Source organism: Ursus arctos, unplaced genomic scaffold (assembly GCF_023065955.2).
Source record: "Ursus arctos isolate Adak ecotype North America unplaced genomic scaffold, UrsArc2.0 scaffold_3, whole genome shotgun sequence".
Taxonomy (NCBI): Eukaryota; Metazoa; Chordata; class Mammalia; order Carnivora; family Ursidae; genus Ursus; species Ursus arctos.
The window spans coordinates 80703983-80722058 of record NW_026622985.1 but is presented as its reverse complement, the minus strand read 5'-3'; the positions used below and the strand labels follow the sequence as shown (position 1 = coordinate 80722058).

General features: G+C 36.7%; 1 protein-coding gene across 2 annotated transcripts in view; it reads left to right on the top strand.

The window, feature by feature from the left end:
- The window catches only part of TMEM209 (transmembrane protein 209), a 31617-nt gene extending 14229 nt beyond the window's left edge, over positions 1–17388 (top strand). For both annotated transcript variants that reach the window (XM_026511112.4, XM_026511118.4), the window contains exons 8-15: positions 764–835; positions 3700–3796; positions 6743–6868; positions 9665–9762; positions 10986–11100; positions 11194–11291; positions 12349–12422; positions 16193–17388. In XM_026511112.4, coding sequence (XP_026366897.1) covers positions 764–835; positions 3700–3796; positions 6743–6868; positions 9665–9762; positions 10986–11100; positions 11194–11291; positions 12349–12422; positions 16193–16247 — 735 coding nt within the window. In that variant the 3' untranslated portion in view covers positions 16248–17388. The remainder of the gene's footprint in view (positions 1–763; positions 836–3699; positions 3797–6742; positions 6869–9664; positions 9763–10985; positions 11101–11193; positions 11292–12348; positions 12423–16192) is intronic.
- Positions 17389–18076: the final 688 nt, after the last annotated feature.

The window sequence follows — 18076 nt, the reverse complement described above, 5'->3', positions numbered from 1 at the left end:
CCCCTGTAATCTTCACTTTTACTGGCTAGAAACATAAATCTGGCACACATTAAGTAGTGGAAAAGCTCCTATCTAACTTTGTGCACCAAAAGCTGAATTATATTGTATGTTTTATTCTTTATAACACATAGTTGATGTTACCATCCTGCCTAAAACATTTTTCTGCATTCATTTATAAAAAGGTATCTCAAGTATCTGTTTGTACTTAATATATAAAACTCTTGCTTTTAAAATACACTTGGATTTGGGGTGCCTAGGTGGCTCAGTCGGTTAAATGTTCGACCCCTGATTTCAGCTCACGTCATAATCTCGGGGTCCTGAGATCAAGCCCCTCATCGGGCTCCACACTCAGTGGGAAGTCTGCTTCTCTCTGTCTCTCCCTCTCTCTTTTCCCCTCCCCCTGCTGTCTCTCGCTCTCAAATAAATAAATTTTTGAAAAAATAATAAAATACACTTGGATTAGAACATTCAACAGTCTGTAACCATCAGTTTAATATCAAATATGAAATTCTTATTTTATTCATAAAAGCAAGAATGTTCTTTAAACATACCAACATAAGGAATTTTAAAGATGGATCTGTGCATGAATAGCAACCAAGTGGGAAGTAAGAAAATTATCACGTATTAATTAGATCAATGTCAATGTTTGTGAAGTTCTTTGTCGGGTATCTTTTTCCACGTATTTTTGAGAGTGGAGGAAAATGACTAATTTCTGGCAGGATTTTACCTCACTCATTATTCATTTTAAACATATTTTTAATAGGTTTGGGCAAGAGTGACTATGAACAGACAACTTCTTGATCATATGGATTCATGGACAGCAAAGTTCAGAAATGTAAGTTCTGACATTACTCTTTGGACAATACTAGTGCCTCTTAACATGCAAAGAATGTTATTAGAATATAATTTGAGGTGTTAATTGCTAATTAGAATATCAGAATTTATTATTATTAAAAATACAATATGGATGGCACATATATAAGGATAAACACGACATTTACCTTATGGTGTCTGTTTTCATCAGATTTTTTTCTTTCCATTTTAGTCAATCAGTTTATTTTGAGTGGATTAAGGGATAATATATTTAGTTATTAAGATCATCTTCCCTTTCCCAGCAGCTCAATTTTATTTTTTTTTTCATTTTTTTTAAAAAGATTTTATTTATTTATTTGAGAGAGAGAGCACGAGCAAGGGGGAGAAAGAGAAGCAGGCTCCCCACTGGGCAAGGAGCCTGATGTGGGGCTCAGTCCCGGGACCCTGGGATCATGACCTGAGCCAAAGGCAGATGCTTAACCAGCTGAGCCACTCAGGCACCCCTGTTTTGTTTTGTTTTGTTTTATTATATTTCAATTTTTTTTTCATTTTTTTCCTCCAAGAGCTTTTCTGCCAGAACCTATTATATGTCCGGAAATGCGAGGGAAACAAATGAGGTCCTCACCCTTAGAGAACCTTAAGTTAGAGAGAGAATGTAGTAAATACTAGAAGCTACTTCAGAATATTTCAATTTCTTCGATTGTTTTGGAGAAGAACCCTCTCATCTTTGGCCTGGAGGTTGGGAAGGCTGACTCATGCAGAGTGAGTGAGTTTCCTTGTTTCAGCCCTGCCTCTTTCCCACTCTGGGAAGGATGCGGAGGTCCCAAGTTCTGAGGGGCGCACGGGCCCTTCTCCACTCAGGGCTCCGCGTAGATTCTGCAGAGGCTGCCACTGCCTCCACTCCCATCCTTCAGCACTCATGGATCGCTCTATATCTTCTAGAAATCTGTTGAAATCACTCACGCTCCTCTTTTATTCTTTTACTATAATTTTAATAGGGTATTGAGAGGGAATGATGAAAATAGCAGCCTATTTTCTTGAACCAGAAGCCTGGATCGCTTTTTAAACATAAAAATTCCCTCATGGGGATGAAAGGTACAGCATAGGGAATATAGTCCTGAACCCCTTAGGTAATTTGGTTGCAGCCCAAGAGTGGCTGGCAAGTGGAATGCATTGACTACATGTTGGAAGAATGAATAAGTAAAATGATATCCTAGAACTATACTCTCTTATTTCTACTTACAGGCTTGAAATTTCAAGTTCTTAGGATTTTTTTTTAAAAAGCAGTATGCATATACCATATATTTTATAATACCACTAGCAGTCTGATGAGCACTCAGTCAGTAATCAACCACATTAATATTTGCAGCAAAGCCTATGAACAGTCACACTAAGTGGGATAAAGTCTGTAAATAGCCTCGTGGGAATTCAGTTCAGATCTTGCCAGTATATTCAGTGTGCTTGCTAAATGGGTTACCAGAAAACCGTGTGTTTTTATAAAAGATTTCTTAATTCACAAATTTGTATAAGGAACTGTAGACTTCTGGGGCGCCTGGGTGGCTCAGTCGTTAAGCGTCTGCCTTCGGCTCAGGGCGTGATCCCGGCGTTCTGGGATCGAGCCCCACATCAGGCTCCTCCGCTGGGAGCCTGCTTCTTCCTCTCCTACTCCCCCTGCTTGTGCTCCCTCTCTCGCTGGCTGTCTCTCTTTCTGCCAAATAAATAAATAAAATCTTTAAAAAAAAAAAAAAAACTGCAGACTTCTATTTCATCTGAAACTTTTTCATCCTTCCATTTTTGTGGTTAAACGAAAGTAGTAGTTGAAGTTGCCATGAACACATACACAAAACACATAACACGCAGGCAATTCAAATGGGGTGTTTCCTTGAACAATCTTTTCACATCTCAGAATTAGTTTGATATTAGCCATCCAAAATGGCATTTGAGGTTTCTAGTTCTAAAGTAACATTGTAATCTTCGTAAACCAGTAGATCTGATATGTATAGTAGACCTGTTTCCACATAGCTAGGGAATTGGGTAAGCCTTCTGAGTTAATCAGTTACGTTAGTTTGAAAAGCTGTCTTATTAATTACAAAATATAAACACGACATAAAAAAATGTGTGATAATTACTGTAGAAATGTAAGTCGGAAATTACCCTTTTAGCTAAGTATAATAATCATTAAAATTTAAGAAAAACATAACACGGGGTGCCTGGGTGGTGCCGTCTGTTGAGCGTCCGACTCTTGGTTCCAGCCCAGGTCATGAGCTCAGGGTGATGAGATCACGCTCCACATCAGGCTCCATGCTCAGCGCAGAGTCGGCTTGGGATTCTCTCTCTCTCCTTCTGCCCCTCCCGCTTGTGCTATCTCATTGTCAAATGAATAAATAAATCTTAAAAAAGAAAAACTTAAGATATAACTGAAATTTTTATATTTTCTTCAGCAATAGGCAGGCGTACGTGCTTTAAGAATATGACATCGCTAACTTACCCTCTGCTAGCTTGCTTAGGTAACTCGGGACTGCAGCAGCCGCTAGTTTGTTCTCCTCCTCTGTGCTCTGTTGATATTCACGTAGAGGACAGTAAATATATTCTTAGCGTTTCATGAAAATAATTATTTGAGGGGCGCCTGGGTGGCTCAGTTATTAAGTGTCTGCCTTCGGCTCAGGGCGTGATCCCCGAGTCCTGGGATCAAGTCCCACGTCGGGCTCCTCCGCTGGGAGCCTGCTTCTTCCTCTCCCACTCCCCCTGCCTGTGTTCCCTCTCTCGCTGGCTGTCTCTCTCTGTCAAATAAATAAATAAAATCTTAAAAAAAAAAGAAAAGTAAAGAATTATTTGAGAAATGCTTTAGAATTATGCATGTAAAATCTTTGCTTCGTTTCTTCCTAGTGGATCAATGAGACAATATTAGTGCCACTGGTACAAGAAATCGAGTCTGTCAGCACACAGATGAGACGAATGGGCTGTCCTGAGCTTCAGATAGGAGGTATGTGAAAATAGAGCCCAACATTTGATTTACAGTCAGTGAATCTGCGAAATAGAAATTTACTTTCTGTACTGGGCTATTTAACAACTTCCTTTGTTATCTTGAGGTGAAGACAAAACTAAATGTTTCTTATATACTTATATATATTTTCTAATACGAGTTTTAATGAAATAGAATTTACTTACCTACAGTTCCCCCATTTAAAGTCTGCAGTTCAGAGGTTTGGGTTGTGCAACCACAGTCAATTTTAGAGTATCTCATCACCCAGAAAAGAAACCCCACATACCCCGTTTCCCCCATCACCCATTCCCCAGCCCAAGACAACTACCTGTTTAGACAGACCCGTTCTGGATAGTCACATAAATGGAATCATACAATCTGTTGTCATTTGTGACTGGCTTCTTTCACTTAACATATTTTCAAGGTTCATCCATGTTGTAACATTTATCAGTACTTTGTTTCTTTTTATTGCCAAATAATATCCTATTATATTGATCTATTGCATTTTGTTTACCCATTTATCAGTTGATTGACATTTGGGTGGTTTTCACTTTTTGGCTATTATGGATAATGCTGCTGTGAACAGTTGTATACAGGTGTTTGTGTGGACATACGTTTTAATTTCTCTAGGAGTAGAGTGGCTGAGCCATATGGTAACTCCATGTTTCACCTTTTGAGGAAGAGCCAGACTCTTTCTGAAGCAACTGCACCATTTTACATTCCCACCAATAGTGTATGAGGGTTTCAGTTTCTCACATTTTCACCAATACTTATCTGTCCTTTTTATTATAGTTGTCCTAATGGGTGTGAAACAGTTTTCTCATTGTGGTTTTGATTCGCATTTTCCTCATGGCTGCTGATGTTGAGCGTCTTTTCATGTGCTTATTGGCCTTTCATATATCTTCTTAGGAGAAATATCTTTTCAGATCCTTTACCATTTTTCAGTTGAATCATTTGTCTTTTTTATCATTGAGGTGTTCTTTATATATTCTAGATACAAGTCCCTTATCAGGTATTAATTCCAAAGTTGTACAAAGCATAAAGAATGTGTAATAATGCTAATTTAAAATCACCTATTTTCAACTCTCTTACCTACAGAAAAATAAAACTGTTAAGGTTCCATACAATCTGCCTAAAATATATATATACCATAACTTATTTAGTGTTAAGTAATTAGATTTCAAAATAAATAAGGAATATCACAGTCAACCACCTCTTACTAGGGAATAAATTTCTCCTTGAAAATCTTAAGTGCTTTTGATTGCACATTAGTAATTTCTACTTATTTTGGGTGTCTTCTAATCAGTCTTTGTTCTCTGGACTAAGAGTAGAATTGTATATCCCAAAGGTGTCTATTCATTGAATATCCAAATGTTTCATATGTAATTTACGTACTCTCATATTAACCTTGAAAGCTAGCTGTTAGTGTCCCATTTATGGGTAAGGCCAAGACACACAGAGCTTAGGTAACTTGCCCAGTGTCACGGAACAGATTTGAGGCCAGAGCTCTTTGACTCCAAAGTCCAGAATGGTTACTTTCTAGATCTTGGTAATGTTATTGAACCTGTGCCTGTTGTCGTTGAGCTTTCTTTAAAAGCTATAAAAATGGGACGGGGGGGGGAAGCTATTAAAATGTGTATTTTCCACAACATTTTACCAGTGTGATGTGCTTTTTAAAAAGAACGACATTGATTGTGAGTACAAATGCAGTATATATTATGTTCATTGTAGAAAGGCTGGAAAGTAGAGACAGAAGTACACGTAGAAGAATATTACCCATAATTCTGCTTCCAGAGATAAATCACTGTCAATTTTAAGTCACAACCAGTTATTATTTTTGGTTATAATACTAACTATATCTGTATAGCTGTGTAAGTGTGTGTACGTGTGTGTATGTATATACATATAGTTTTCATAGTATATATATATTAATATATATAGCTACATACTTATATATAGTATTGGTATATACAATATATATTTTAGTGTATATAATATATGTATATATGTTAGTGCATATACATATGTCTCTCAATTGTATGTTACACCATAGTTTAAGAACATTAAAGTTTTTAAAATATATTCAGGAGTTGAGGGAATATGGTACATGTATGTACATATTTTTAATTAAATTATACTGTTTTGTTGCCTACTTTTACCCCCCAATTTTTCTATTTTGTTAAATATTCTCCAGTATTATTTTTGTGGCTAGATGGCATTTCTTTTTGTTTGTGTAATATGTTGTGTTTAACTGATCTTTATTATCTAAAAGGTAGGGCTTTTGCCCTTTACTGTTATTAGTAATGCTATGAGTAAATATCCTTTTATCTAAATTTTTGTGTACATTTGTAATTATTTTTTAGGGATAATTTCTTAGAAGTGGAGTTAGTTCAGTAGGAATAAATACATTAAGGCTTTTGACGTACGTAACCCTTTAAAAGCTTATACCAGTTTATACTCTAGCAACCACGTCACATAGAAGAATGCCTTTTTCCCAGCATTGAGAAGTAAGGTTAGACATTCTGGAAATTTCTGTTGGTTTATTAATTTCTTTGTATAGTTGTCTTTCGTGATAAGAGAAATCACTGTCAAATAAAGTTTCCGCTTATCACTGACATAACAGGCAACTTTTAACTTAACCTGATTTTGAAATTTTTACATGTACCCCACAAAAATATTTTATATATTAGCTGTTTATAGATTTGTCAGAATGGACTTGGCTGCTGCTTTTGGAGTGTGTGTGTGCATGTGGTGTCTGTGTTTATAAATCTGGCCACCATGCCGGAAATGATAAAAAGAAGTTGTAAGTAAAGTAAATAATGCGAATTGTTCAACTACTAATTGCTTTCATTTATTCCTTCAACCTCTATTGAGGAAAGAGCATTTTAAGTTCTTCTAGAGACCCACATGAAGAATAATTTGTCCTGTGTGTTTTATTTTTAACAGAGGCTAGTATTACGAGTCTAAAACAAGCTGCCCTGGTCAAAGCTCCTCTCATTCCAACTTTGAATACAATTGTGCAGTATCTAGACCTTACACCAAATCAGGAATACTTGTTTGAAAGGATCAAAGGTAACTAGTAATTTGAAGAGGAAAAAATTTCACTACTTTGAGATTTTATTAAGTAAAAGTAACAAGGATGGGTGTCTGGGTGGCTCAGTGGTGACTCTTGGTTTCGGCTCAGGTCAAGATCTCACGGTCATTGAGATCAAGTCCTGCGTTGGGCTCTGCATGAGTGGTGGAGCCTGCTTAAGATTCTCTCTCTCCCTCTTCTGCTGCCCCTCCCCTCCAACTCACTCGCACTCTTTCTCAAAAAAAATAACAAGGAAAAAAATTTTTTTCAAGCGTTACCAAGTATCTTTTATTTTATAAATATATATTTAATTATGGCTCAATTAAGGCTTATACTTGACCAACTTTTGGTTTTTATATTTCATATGCTTAAGAATTGTCAAAAGCGGGCACCTCGGTGGCTCAGTTGGTTAAGCATCTGCCTTTGGCTCAGTTCCTAATCCCAGGGTTCTGGGATCGAGCCCCACGTTGGGCTTCCTGCTCCTCGGGGAGCCTGCCTCTCCCTCTCCTCTGCCTGCTGCTCCCCTTGCTTGTGCATGCGCTCTCCCTCTCCCTCTCCCTCTCCCTCTCTCTCTCTCTCTCTGTCAAATAAATAAATAAATAAATTGTCAAAATGATGTAGCTAGCCTTGAATATGTTAGTTAATTTTATTCTGTCTAGGGAAACTTAAATACAAGCTACATGGGCTCAAGTAAATATTTCAGACTCATTTTCTACTCTTTAACTACCAAGAATGGATACCACTATGACATTCTTTATAGTGTCACCATGCTGATCCTTCTTTCTTTCAATTCATATAATTCATATTTAATATGTTGCTTCTTTGTATTTCTTTTTTTTTTTTTTTAAAGATTTTATTTATTTATTCGACAGAGATAGAGACAGCCAGCGAGAGAGGGAACACAAGCAGGGGGAGTGGGAGAGGAAGAAGCAGGCTCATAGCGGAAGAGCCTGATGTGGGGCTCGATCCCATAACGCCGGGATCACGCCCTGAGCCAAAGGCAGACGCTCAACCACTGTGCCACCCAGGTGCCCCGCTTCTTTGTATTTCTGTTATGTCCGATTATTCGGAGAGAAATGTGATCTTCTAAGAAGACTGATGTGAGAATCAGGAAACTTAGCCTCCCTGATATTCCCACACTCTCCCTTTATGCTTCCCTCCTTTTATTTGGATAAACTGTAAAATGTTCTCATCACTAAAACGAGTTTTAGAAATAGTATTTCAGGGGCGCCTGGGTGGCACAGCGATTAAGCATCTGCCTTCGGCTCAGGGCGTGATCCCAGCGTTCTGGGATCAAGCCCCACATCAGGCTCCTCCACTAGGACCCTGCTTCTTCCTCTCCCACTCCCCCTGCTTGTGTTCCCTCTCTCGCTGGCTGTCTCTGTCTCTGTCGAATAAATAAATAAAATCTTTAAAAAAAAAAAAAAAAGTATTTCACTCTTCAGATTTATCACTATTTTAATTTGAAAACATTACGGTGCCCCCTCTCTCCCCTAGGTTTGGACTGGGGTTCAGGAGTAATCATTTATCATGACTTTTAAGAAACTTTTTATTGTAAGGAGAATTCAGATATTCATAAAACTAGACACAAGAGTATGCTGAAGCCTCTTGTACATAGCCCCTGGTCCCTGCAGCCTTCAGTCCCTGGGCATCCCAAGCCCTATCCGTATCCCCATCTCCCTCCTCCCTTTCTGTATTATATATAGCTCTCTATGTGTCTCAAAGATAAGGCCTTTTAAAAACATAACCTCAGTACAATTATCACACCTAATATTTTTTGGCAGTTTCTTTATATCATGAAATACGTAACTTATGTTTGAATTTCCAACCATCTCATAAAATGTATAATTACTTTTTCTGGTATTATTTGAATTGGGACTCAAATATAACCACATGGTATGACTGATTGATAAAGCATTTAAGTTCAGGGGCACCTGGGTGGCTCAGTCAGTTAAGCGTCTGCCTTCTGCACAGGTCATGATCTCAGAGTTCTGGGATCGAGTCCCATGTCGGGCTCCCTAGTCCATGGGGAGCCTGTTCTCCCTCTGCCCACCACTCCCCCTGCTTGTGCTCTCTCTCTTTCAAAAAAATAAATAAAATCTTTAAAAAAAAAATTAAGTTCCTTTTAAGCTATAGATTTCCTGTCCATCCTTTATTTTTTTTTTCTCTGCAACTTACTTATTGAAAAAACTGGGTGGTTTGTCCTATAGAGTTGCCATGGATTTTTACCGAATACATCCCCATGGGGTGTAATTTTACGTGATCCTCTGTCCTCCGAATTTCCTGTAAATTCAGGTTGCGGTTTTTGGCAAGATCGCCTGATAGATAGCAGGATATTTGTATATCCAAAAAACTGTGTGTGTGTGTGTGTGCACGTGCGCACATGTATGCAAAGTACATATAAAGTCTTCTCTTTTTTTTTTTAAGATTTTATTTATTTATTTGACAGAGCGACAGCCAGCGAGAGAGGAAACACAAGCAGGGGAAGTGGGAGAGGAAGAAGCAGGCTCCCAGCAGAGGAGCCTGATGTGGGGCTCGATCCCAGAACTCCGGGATCACGCCCTGAGCCGAAGGCAGACGCTTAATGACTGGAGCCACCCAGGCGCCCCCATATAAAGTATTCTATATAGATTTCCCAGTTGTGCAAAGAATGTTACGTACCATTTTTTTCTAACCAGAATAGAGTGTAGGTTCACACATTACCTTACGTTGTTTTATTTTTATTTATTTATTTATTTATTTATTTATTTATTTATTTATTTTTGGCTTTTTAAATTTCATCTTTGTTGCTCCAGAACTTTCTCAGGGAGGCTGTATGAGTTCATTTCGATGGAATAGAGGTGGAGACTTCAAAGGACGCAAATGGGATACAGACCTGCCCACTGATTCTGCCGTAAGTCTCTACTTTTTTTTTTCAGTTTAACATTTTTCCATGTTACTGGATTTATGTGCTTTTATTTTTCCATTATAAAAATAAGTATTAGAAAGAATTTAGAAACCAAGGTAGAGATAAAAACTTTAAATTGTACCAGCATCTTAACCACTGTTATTTTGGTGTATTTTCTTTCTTTTTTTCCCTTTACTTAGATGCACTGTTTTTTAATGTTTTGTCATAGTTGTAATCATCCTCCATGTAAAATTTTGTATTTTTTTCATTTTTGCAATGTTTAAGTATTTTTTCATTATTACACACTGTCAATTATCTGTTCTCCTATATTGGAGCTGGAAGTTTGAGAATTATTTAGTTTCTATTTTAAATAATATTGCAAGGAATATCATGATGCTTATTTTTTCTTATTTGGGATTATGGCTTTAAGAAAGATTCTTAGGGAAGCCTGGGTGGCTCAGTCGGTTAAGCCTCTAACTCCTTTCAGCTCAGGTGATGACCTCTTCAGGGTTGTGAGATCAGCCGTAAGATTCTGGGAGTGGAGCCTGCTTAAAATGCTCTCTCTCCCTCTCCTCCCCCCGCCCCAGCTCCCCGCACTCACACTCTCTAAATAAAAAAATTAAAAAAGATTCCTAGAATTAAGATTGATGAGATCAAAGAGTATAATGTTTTTGAGCATTTAAGAGTTTTTCAGAATCATGTTCTTTATTGTTTTCATAATGACTGTTATATGTAAAAATGAAGCTTCAAATGCTGATACTGAAATTGAGAATGTATGTGTATTTTTTTTTTTAAGATTTTATTTATTTATTCGACAGAGATAGAGACAGCCAGCGAGAGAGGGAACACAAGCAGGGGGAGTGGGAGAGGAAGAAGCAGGCTCCCAGCAGAGGAGCCTGATGTGGGTCTCGATCCCAGAACGCTGGGATCACGCCCTAAGCTGAAGGCAGACGCTTAACAACTGCGCCACCCAGGCGCCCCTGTATGTGTATTTTTATCTCGGTTTTCTGTTAACTATATGGGTATGAGTGATCCACTTAACAGAAAACTGGGAGAATGTCTTTTCTCTTTTCATTTTACGGATTTCATCTTATAAATGTAATCATTTGAAAGCATTTTTGCTAGTTCTCTCTTTAGGGAAAAATTTAAAAATTGGAGTCATTATAAGCAAAGACTAAAGCCATGATAGATTTAATGCTGATTTTGAAAAATTGTTTCCTCATCTTCAGATCATCATGCACGTATTTTGCACCTACCTCGATTCCAGATTACCTCCGCACCCTAAGTACCCTGACGGAAAAACATTTACTTCGCAGCACTTTGTTCAGACACCAAATAAACCAGGTAGAAACTTCCTAAAAGAATGAGTTGAGATTTTCACATGAGATATATAGAGAGGTTGGCTTGTTTTTTTAATGTAGCATATTTTCTTTACAGATGTGACAAATGAGAATGTTTTTTGCATTTATCAGAGTGCTATCAACCCTCCCCATTATGAGCTAATCTACCAGCGTCATGTCTACAACCTTCCAAAGGTACTTCTAAATGTAGAAATTGCTATTACAGTGTGTCACGGATGACTTGCTTTGATAATATTTTTTAAATTAGAGTCTCTTGTTTATGGATTAGGTAAATGTTTTAAATTAGGGAAAATGTGTTTCTTGAATATCCCGGGGTTTTTTTTAACTCTAAAAGTAATATATGCTTAATTTGGGAAAGGATAAAGAAAAAGAAGAAAGATCAGTCATTATTCCATTACTTAAAGGCAGGTGTTGTGAAATTTTTGGTGTATTGCCTTTGGTAAATTTCATTTTGGTCTTTCTCTGTGCCACTTTATGGGTTGAAATCATATTTATATAATTTTATTTCCTTTTAAAAAATTAACTTCTTAATTTAATTACCTTAAAAAGCCATAATTTTCCGTTCCATTAAAAAGCTTCCATAGAAACACTTTTTAATGGCTGTAAAAAAAGTTCATCATAGGATTATAACTTAATTTATTCAATCATCCCCCTACCGTTGGACGTTTTGGATGTTCTAATTCTTCATTATCATGAACACTGCTGAGTATTCATCTTTATGGATATAGCTGTCTGCATTTTGGGTAATTTCGTTAGTTTAAAGTCCAAAAGTGGAATTCCAGGTTACAGAATATTTTCAAGGCTTTTAAAATACATTATCAAACTACTTTCTACAAAAGATTATTGTACCAGTTTACGTTTCTGTTCAGGTATTTTACTCTTGACTGCAAACATCAGTTCTGCTGATGACCTTTGCACTTACTGTAGTTACCAGTTTCTTTACTAAGAAGTTTTACGTTGACTGTAATCATAAATTGTCTTCTCCATCAAATTCCTAGGAGAGAATATTAATTTCCTTTTTTTCAAGTTTAACATTTCAACTTTGTAAGTGTTAATAGTTTGGGCTATTGAAGTTTCTGTCCAAATCCATGCAAATGAAAGTCTGAATTGCACGGAATTCTGAGTTAGTAGAATGTGAATTGATAGGATCTGCACTTATCTTTTTGTTTGGTTTGCATAATTTTTTGTTTGGCTTTGTTTAAATCCTGCTGTCTTTTTGTCTTGATTCCAGGGCCGAAATAATATGTTTCATACATTGTTAATGTTCCTCTACATCATAAAGACCAAAGAGTCAGGAATGCTTGGGTAAGTATTGATGTTTTAAAAACACAAGTACTTAATTTATTTACTGTTTTTCTTCCTGTGTTAAGATTCTGCCGAAGGCAGCATCGTATACTGAAAAGACTGTGGACTGAACAAGAGATCGGGCTTCTGGTGTAAGCCCAGCCCCGTCACTAACCCATTCTTCTCTCTTGGGCAAGTCCCTTCCTTCCTCACCGACCTGCATTTCCCTATTGGAGAAAAGGCCGTTGGACCACATCATTGGCTTTACAGTTGTGTCCCTCAGAGGAGCAACTCCGAGATCTGTATCAGGCTCCGGCCACTTTAAAATTTAAAAACAAAACAAAAGCCATCCCATATCAGACACAAAGCCTTCTGCAAAATGTTTTATATTTCAGAGAGACTGAGTCAGTACCTGTTCCATATTATTGTTAACTGGGATGGAAAAATGAGCAGTTGAAATTGTTTACTTTGTTATTCTAAATATGTAGTAATGAAGCTCACATGCTATTAACAATAAATTCAGAATTGTATGGTCATTTTGGTGATTTGAAATTTTAGTGTATCATAAAATTTTGAAGGAACAGGACTGCAGGTAAAGCTGGGGTAATCTGATAATGCAGGGTCTGAGAGTCTAAAACCCTGAGGTTAAGAAAATGTGAAGGGAAAGGCGTGGAGTGGAAAACATCTAGGGTCCACTCCGGTTCTGATATGCACGCCTGTTTTCACTTTTGCTTAGCTGTCCTGTTTTAGGCATGTTCTAGAACTGCATTGTCTCGTAGACCAGCCACCAGCCACATGTGGCACTGAGCATTTGAAACATGACGAATCTGAATTGAGATGTGTTGTACGTGTAAAATATAGACTAGAATTTGAAGACCAAAAAAAAAAAAAAAGTGAAAGATCTCTTTAATAATGTTGTACATTGACTACATGTTGAATTAATACATTGGATATATTGGGTTAAATGAAATATATTACTAAGATTAATTTCACCTATTTCTTTTTCCTTTTTATAAAATTTTTAAGGTGTTTGTTAGAAAATTTAAATTATGGGGGCACCAGGCTGGCTCAGTCAGTAGAGCGTGTGACCCTTTTTTTTTTTTTTTTTAAGATTTTATTTACTTACTTGTCAGAGATAGAGAAAGGAGCACAAGCAGGGGGAACAGCAGGCAGAGGGAGAAGCAGACTCCCTGCTGAGCAAGGAGCCTGATGCAGGACTTGATCCCAGGACCCTGGGATCTTGACCTGAGCCGAAAGCAGGCACTTAACCAACTGAGCCACCCAGGCGTCCCGTGTATGACTTCTCATCTCAGGGTCGTGAGTTCAAGCCCCACGTTGGGTGTAGAACTTAATTAAAATGAAATAAACTAAAAGTACTTATTAGGGAGGGTGCTGGGTGTCTCAGTCAGTTGAGCATCCGACTCTTGGTTTCTGCTCAGTTCACGATCTCGGGGATGTGGGATCGGGCTGCATGGTCAGCAGGGAGTCTGCTTGAAGGTTCCCTCTGCCCCTCCCCCTGCTCTCTCTCTTTCTTAGTCTCTCTCAGACCAATAAATCTTAAAAAACAAAAACAAAAACCTTAGTGGGGTAATAACTTACCAGAGGCCAAAAAGAACTGATAAAATTCTTGAAGTGCTTACCTTCTCTTAATGAGCAACTTACAGTGGGAAAGAAACACTTTAGACTAAAACTAATACGTGTTTTATTTATTTGAGGGTCTTCTCTTAACCAAGGGAAAAGAAGCTTTGAAATTAACTTTTTAAATATGATTGATCAACCTTTTTAATACATTCTAAAACAATCAAATGAGTAAAAACTACTATCCTATAACTTAAAGGAAATAAGCAAGTAGCTCAAATATAGTCCATTTGGAATCATGCCCATAAAACAGATTGATCCAAATACATTATCAATTCAATGCCAGATATTTTTGCAGTTACTGGAATGAGATGAATGTTTTACTTCCAAAAGGGAAAAAAAAAATCTAGACAGAATTGACTGCACAGTAATTTTAGTGTTCTGTTAGCAAAAAACCATAAATAAAGCTTAAAGCTGAATGACAAACGGAGACAAAATATTATGGTTGGAACACATATAGCAAATCCAGGCTGATATCCATCATATATAAAGAGCATATATAAATTCATTAGAGGAGCGCTTGGGTGGCTCAGATGGTTGAGTGTCTGCCTTCAGCTCAGGTCATGATCCCAGCATTCTGGGATCAAGCCGCTCAGCGGGAAGCCTGCTTCTCCCTCTCCCACTCCCCCTGCTTGTGTTCCCTCTCTCGCTGCCTCTCTCTCTGTCAAATAAATAAAATCTTTTTTAAAAAAATGTAAGTTTATTATTAAAATATGTTAGGAGGCATAGGATTACAATCCATTTTTTTCACCCTATACACTCACATATACTTTTCTTTTTTCATGTTTCTGTTAAGAATCATTTTATGTGGGATGCTTGGGTCCTGGGATTGAGCCCCACATTGGGCTCCCTGCTCAACAGGGAGCCTGCTTCTCTCTATCCCTCTGCCGCTCCCCCTGCTTGTGCTCTCGCTGTCTCGAATGAATAAAATATTTTTTAAAAATAATAAAATAAATTCATTAGAAAAGAAAAACCGAAAATGGTCGTAGACAGAAAAGACTTTCACAGAAGTGTTGCTTAACTGACTAATAAACATGAAAAGATGCTTAGCCTTACATACAAACAAGCCAAAATCAAAACATTCCTTTCTATCAAATTGAGATTTATCATTTGCACAGGTTTTTTTTTTAAGATTTTTTTTTAATCAATCTCTACGCCCAGCGTGGGGCTCAAACTCACAACCCTGAGATCAAGAGTCACACGCTCCACTGACTGAGCCAGCCGGGTGCCCCTATCATTTACAGTTTTGGTGAAGAAGTTCCTCAAAGAAATGGGAAAACCAGTTAATATAGAAATTACCTTCTTTTGAAGGGCATTTTTGTCGTATATATATTTTAAAATTTTTTTAATCAAAATTAACAACTACTCATAATTTTAAAAGTTCTGTAATGCTAGAAGTTCCTGACAGAAATGAGCAGTTCCCTGTGTTCCCCAAGCCCACTGAAGGCGACCTCCTGAAACTCATTTAGCCTTTTCTTCAAATACTACTCTCGTGGTTCCACGTAATAGAGGCATGTAGCTCTCTTGATTCTTCAGTTTGAGACATTGGAGGTTTATTTCTTAGTTTGTTAGATGAGTAATTTAGCTTATAGCCCTCTCTTCCCTTTATACTTTGAATGTGCTATGGTACTCTGTGGAGTAGAAGTAGATTTTTCTTTTTGTTATATATACAGTAGGGTTTAGTTTAAGCTAAATCAGTAATCCCCATATACAAATTCACTAAAGCATCCATAATAATTAGTAAATCCCTAATTCAAGTTGAATAGGTAACATTCTCTAAGAGGCCTAGCATCTCTGTATCCTTTATTTTAAAATTTTAATTGATACTTTTACTTTAATCTTACTTGCTAAAATTATTCAGTTAACTCTATCTGGTGTAATAGTTGTAGAGATCAACCGAAAAATTAATTTTCCACACCCCATAAATCCATTTGTTCTAAATTTGGGTTTTAAGCACAGTTAAGAAAGCAATTACTATTACTAGGGTTCACCTGAGAAACCATATGTACCATAACTCATTACAGAATAGCATTAAATGTCATTGATTAAATATTGTGTTCCTTGTCAAGGCTCTTGTTTTCGTTATTTGAAAAAAGACCTTAAATGCTTGGCAATCAATTCCACTAAAACCTTTTTTTTTTTTCTTTTTATAGGCGAGTTAATCTTGGTCTGTCCGGTGTGAATGTTTTGTGGATTTTTGGCGAGTAGTGGGTCATTTAACTCCAGACATTTGGACTTTTATTTGATTGAACCAGAAGTTGAATCTAAGCATCTCTGAGTCACTGCCGATTTTGAAATAAGATACATATGTGTGCGTTACAGACTCTTTAGATTTAACGAAAAATTAGCTATTACGAAACTTCCTTGTAAAAGTACGTCCTAAATCTTCTACACCAAGAGACATTACTTTTACTTTTTTATTACCTTTCAGATGTTTCAGTTGCCTATAAAACCGCAACCCTTCAGATATTTGTTGACCCAAAACAGTGCAATTTCCCCTTCATTAAGAAATTTGAGTCCTTTTTCATTGTAACCTACAAATAAGAATCATCCACCTAATTTTTCCCAAAAATTGTTTTTTCAGTTGCATTATTTGGTGTAAGTACTTGAAAAGAAACAAGGCAATTGCTAATTCAGCTTTTTTTATCTCTATACCTAGCCGCTGTTCTACAGGTCAGCCCATGGCCCATATTTAATCTCAGTAATGTATTAGTCTACGTGTATTTTTAAGTATTATTGAAAGAGGTTTAACAGTATTGGCATTTAAAAAAGTCAACTCTTGGATTAAATGTTAACTGATAGAGTTAAACTATTTGGGTCTTAGGTTAAAAGGCTGAAGACAACAAGAAATGGCTGCTTTGGTTTTAATAACTCAATCTGACTATTCCATGATGTTGTATTATTTTAAGAGTTCTCTAAGATCATATAATATCTGTTTAAAATTTTTAGATATGTTCCGAATATCTGGAGAGTAAGAAGTGACTAAGTTTGTAGGTTTTGCTTGACTCTGTTTTCTTCTGTGTCTGTTTACAGTATCTCTAAAGCTAGCAGTTGCATTTGTTTTCTGGTTTGACATATTATTAGAGACTATAGATAGAGATATTTCTGTCACATTATGTAAACCTGAAAACGGCTAAGACCAGTATCTTCTGAGTAACTGCCTGTTGGGCCTGGATATGCAGCCCATTTTTAATCATTTGTAAATTCCGTTTTTCAAAAAGTTGTTCCTGTTTTATAAAGGTCTTATGTCCAAAGGAAAGCAAGTTTCTCTTAACTGCTTTTGATGTATGTTAAATATGTTTGCTGTGATATTTTAGAAGAAAATATCAATTAAACATGTTAAATATAAGAACATGTCAAAATCTAAGTACTATTTCAAAAGTTATTGAAGCTGTCATGGGAGAGCGGTTGTTATTCCGTTAAACTACTCAGTTGCATCTTTATTAAAGGGAATAAGGAGAAAAAATTTAACACATAAGACAAAAAGTTTTTTTTTTATAGGACTTAAGTTAGGCAGCGTTTAGTCCAAAAATTCAAAGCTATAATATTTTATTTTATAAGTGACTGTCAAGAAAATACCATATACAGGAAATATACATGTGAAAAGACTAGAGAGCCACACTAAAAAAAAAAAAAAAAAAAAGCTGTTTTGTTTGCCGACTGTGAGTCTAGTGGGGGGGTTACTGTAGTCTAGGTAGCTTTCTGATACTGACCGGTCTTCACACATGTTTGAGCCAGCTTATATTTTAATGTAGCCTTTATTAAAAATACTTTGATGAATTAGTTGGAATTCACACTTCAAGAAGACAGTGCACTGCATAAATATGGTAAATTGTGGGGTTTTTTTGGTCTTTGCGTTAAAATGAGTAAATATCTACTTTTCTCTAATTAAATGTTATTTATAGGATATTTTTCACAAGTTTTTTTTTTTTCATTGCTTGACTCATCCTTGTGGGATCAGATCCACCGATCTTTTATATTATGTTCACTGTATCATTTATCCTTTTTTTTTCCCCTCTATGAATATCAGCCTTTTC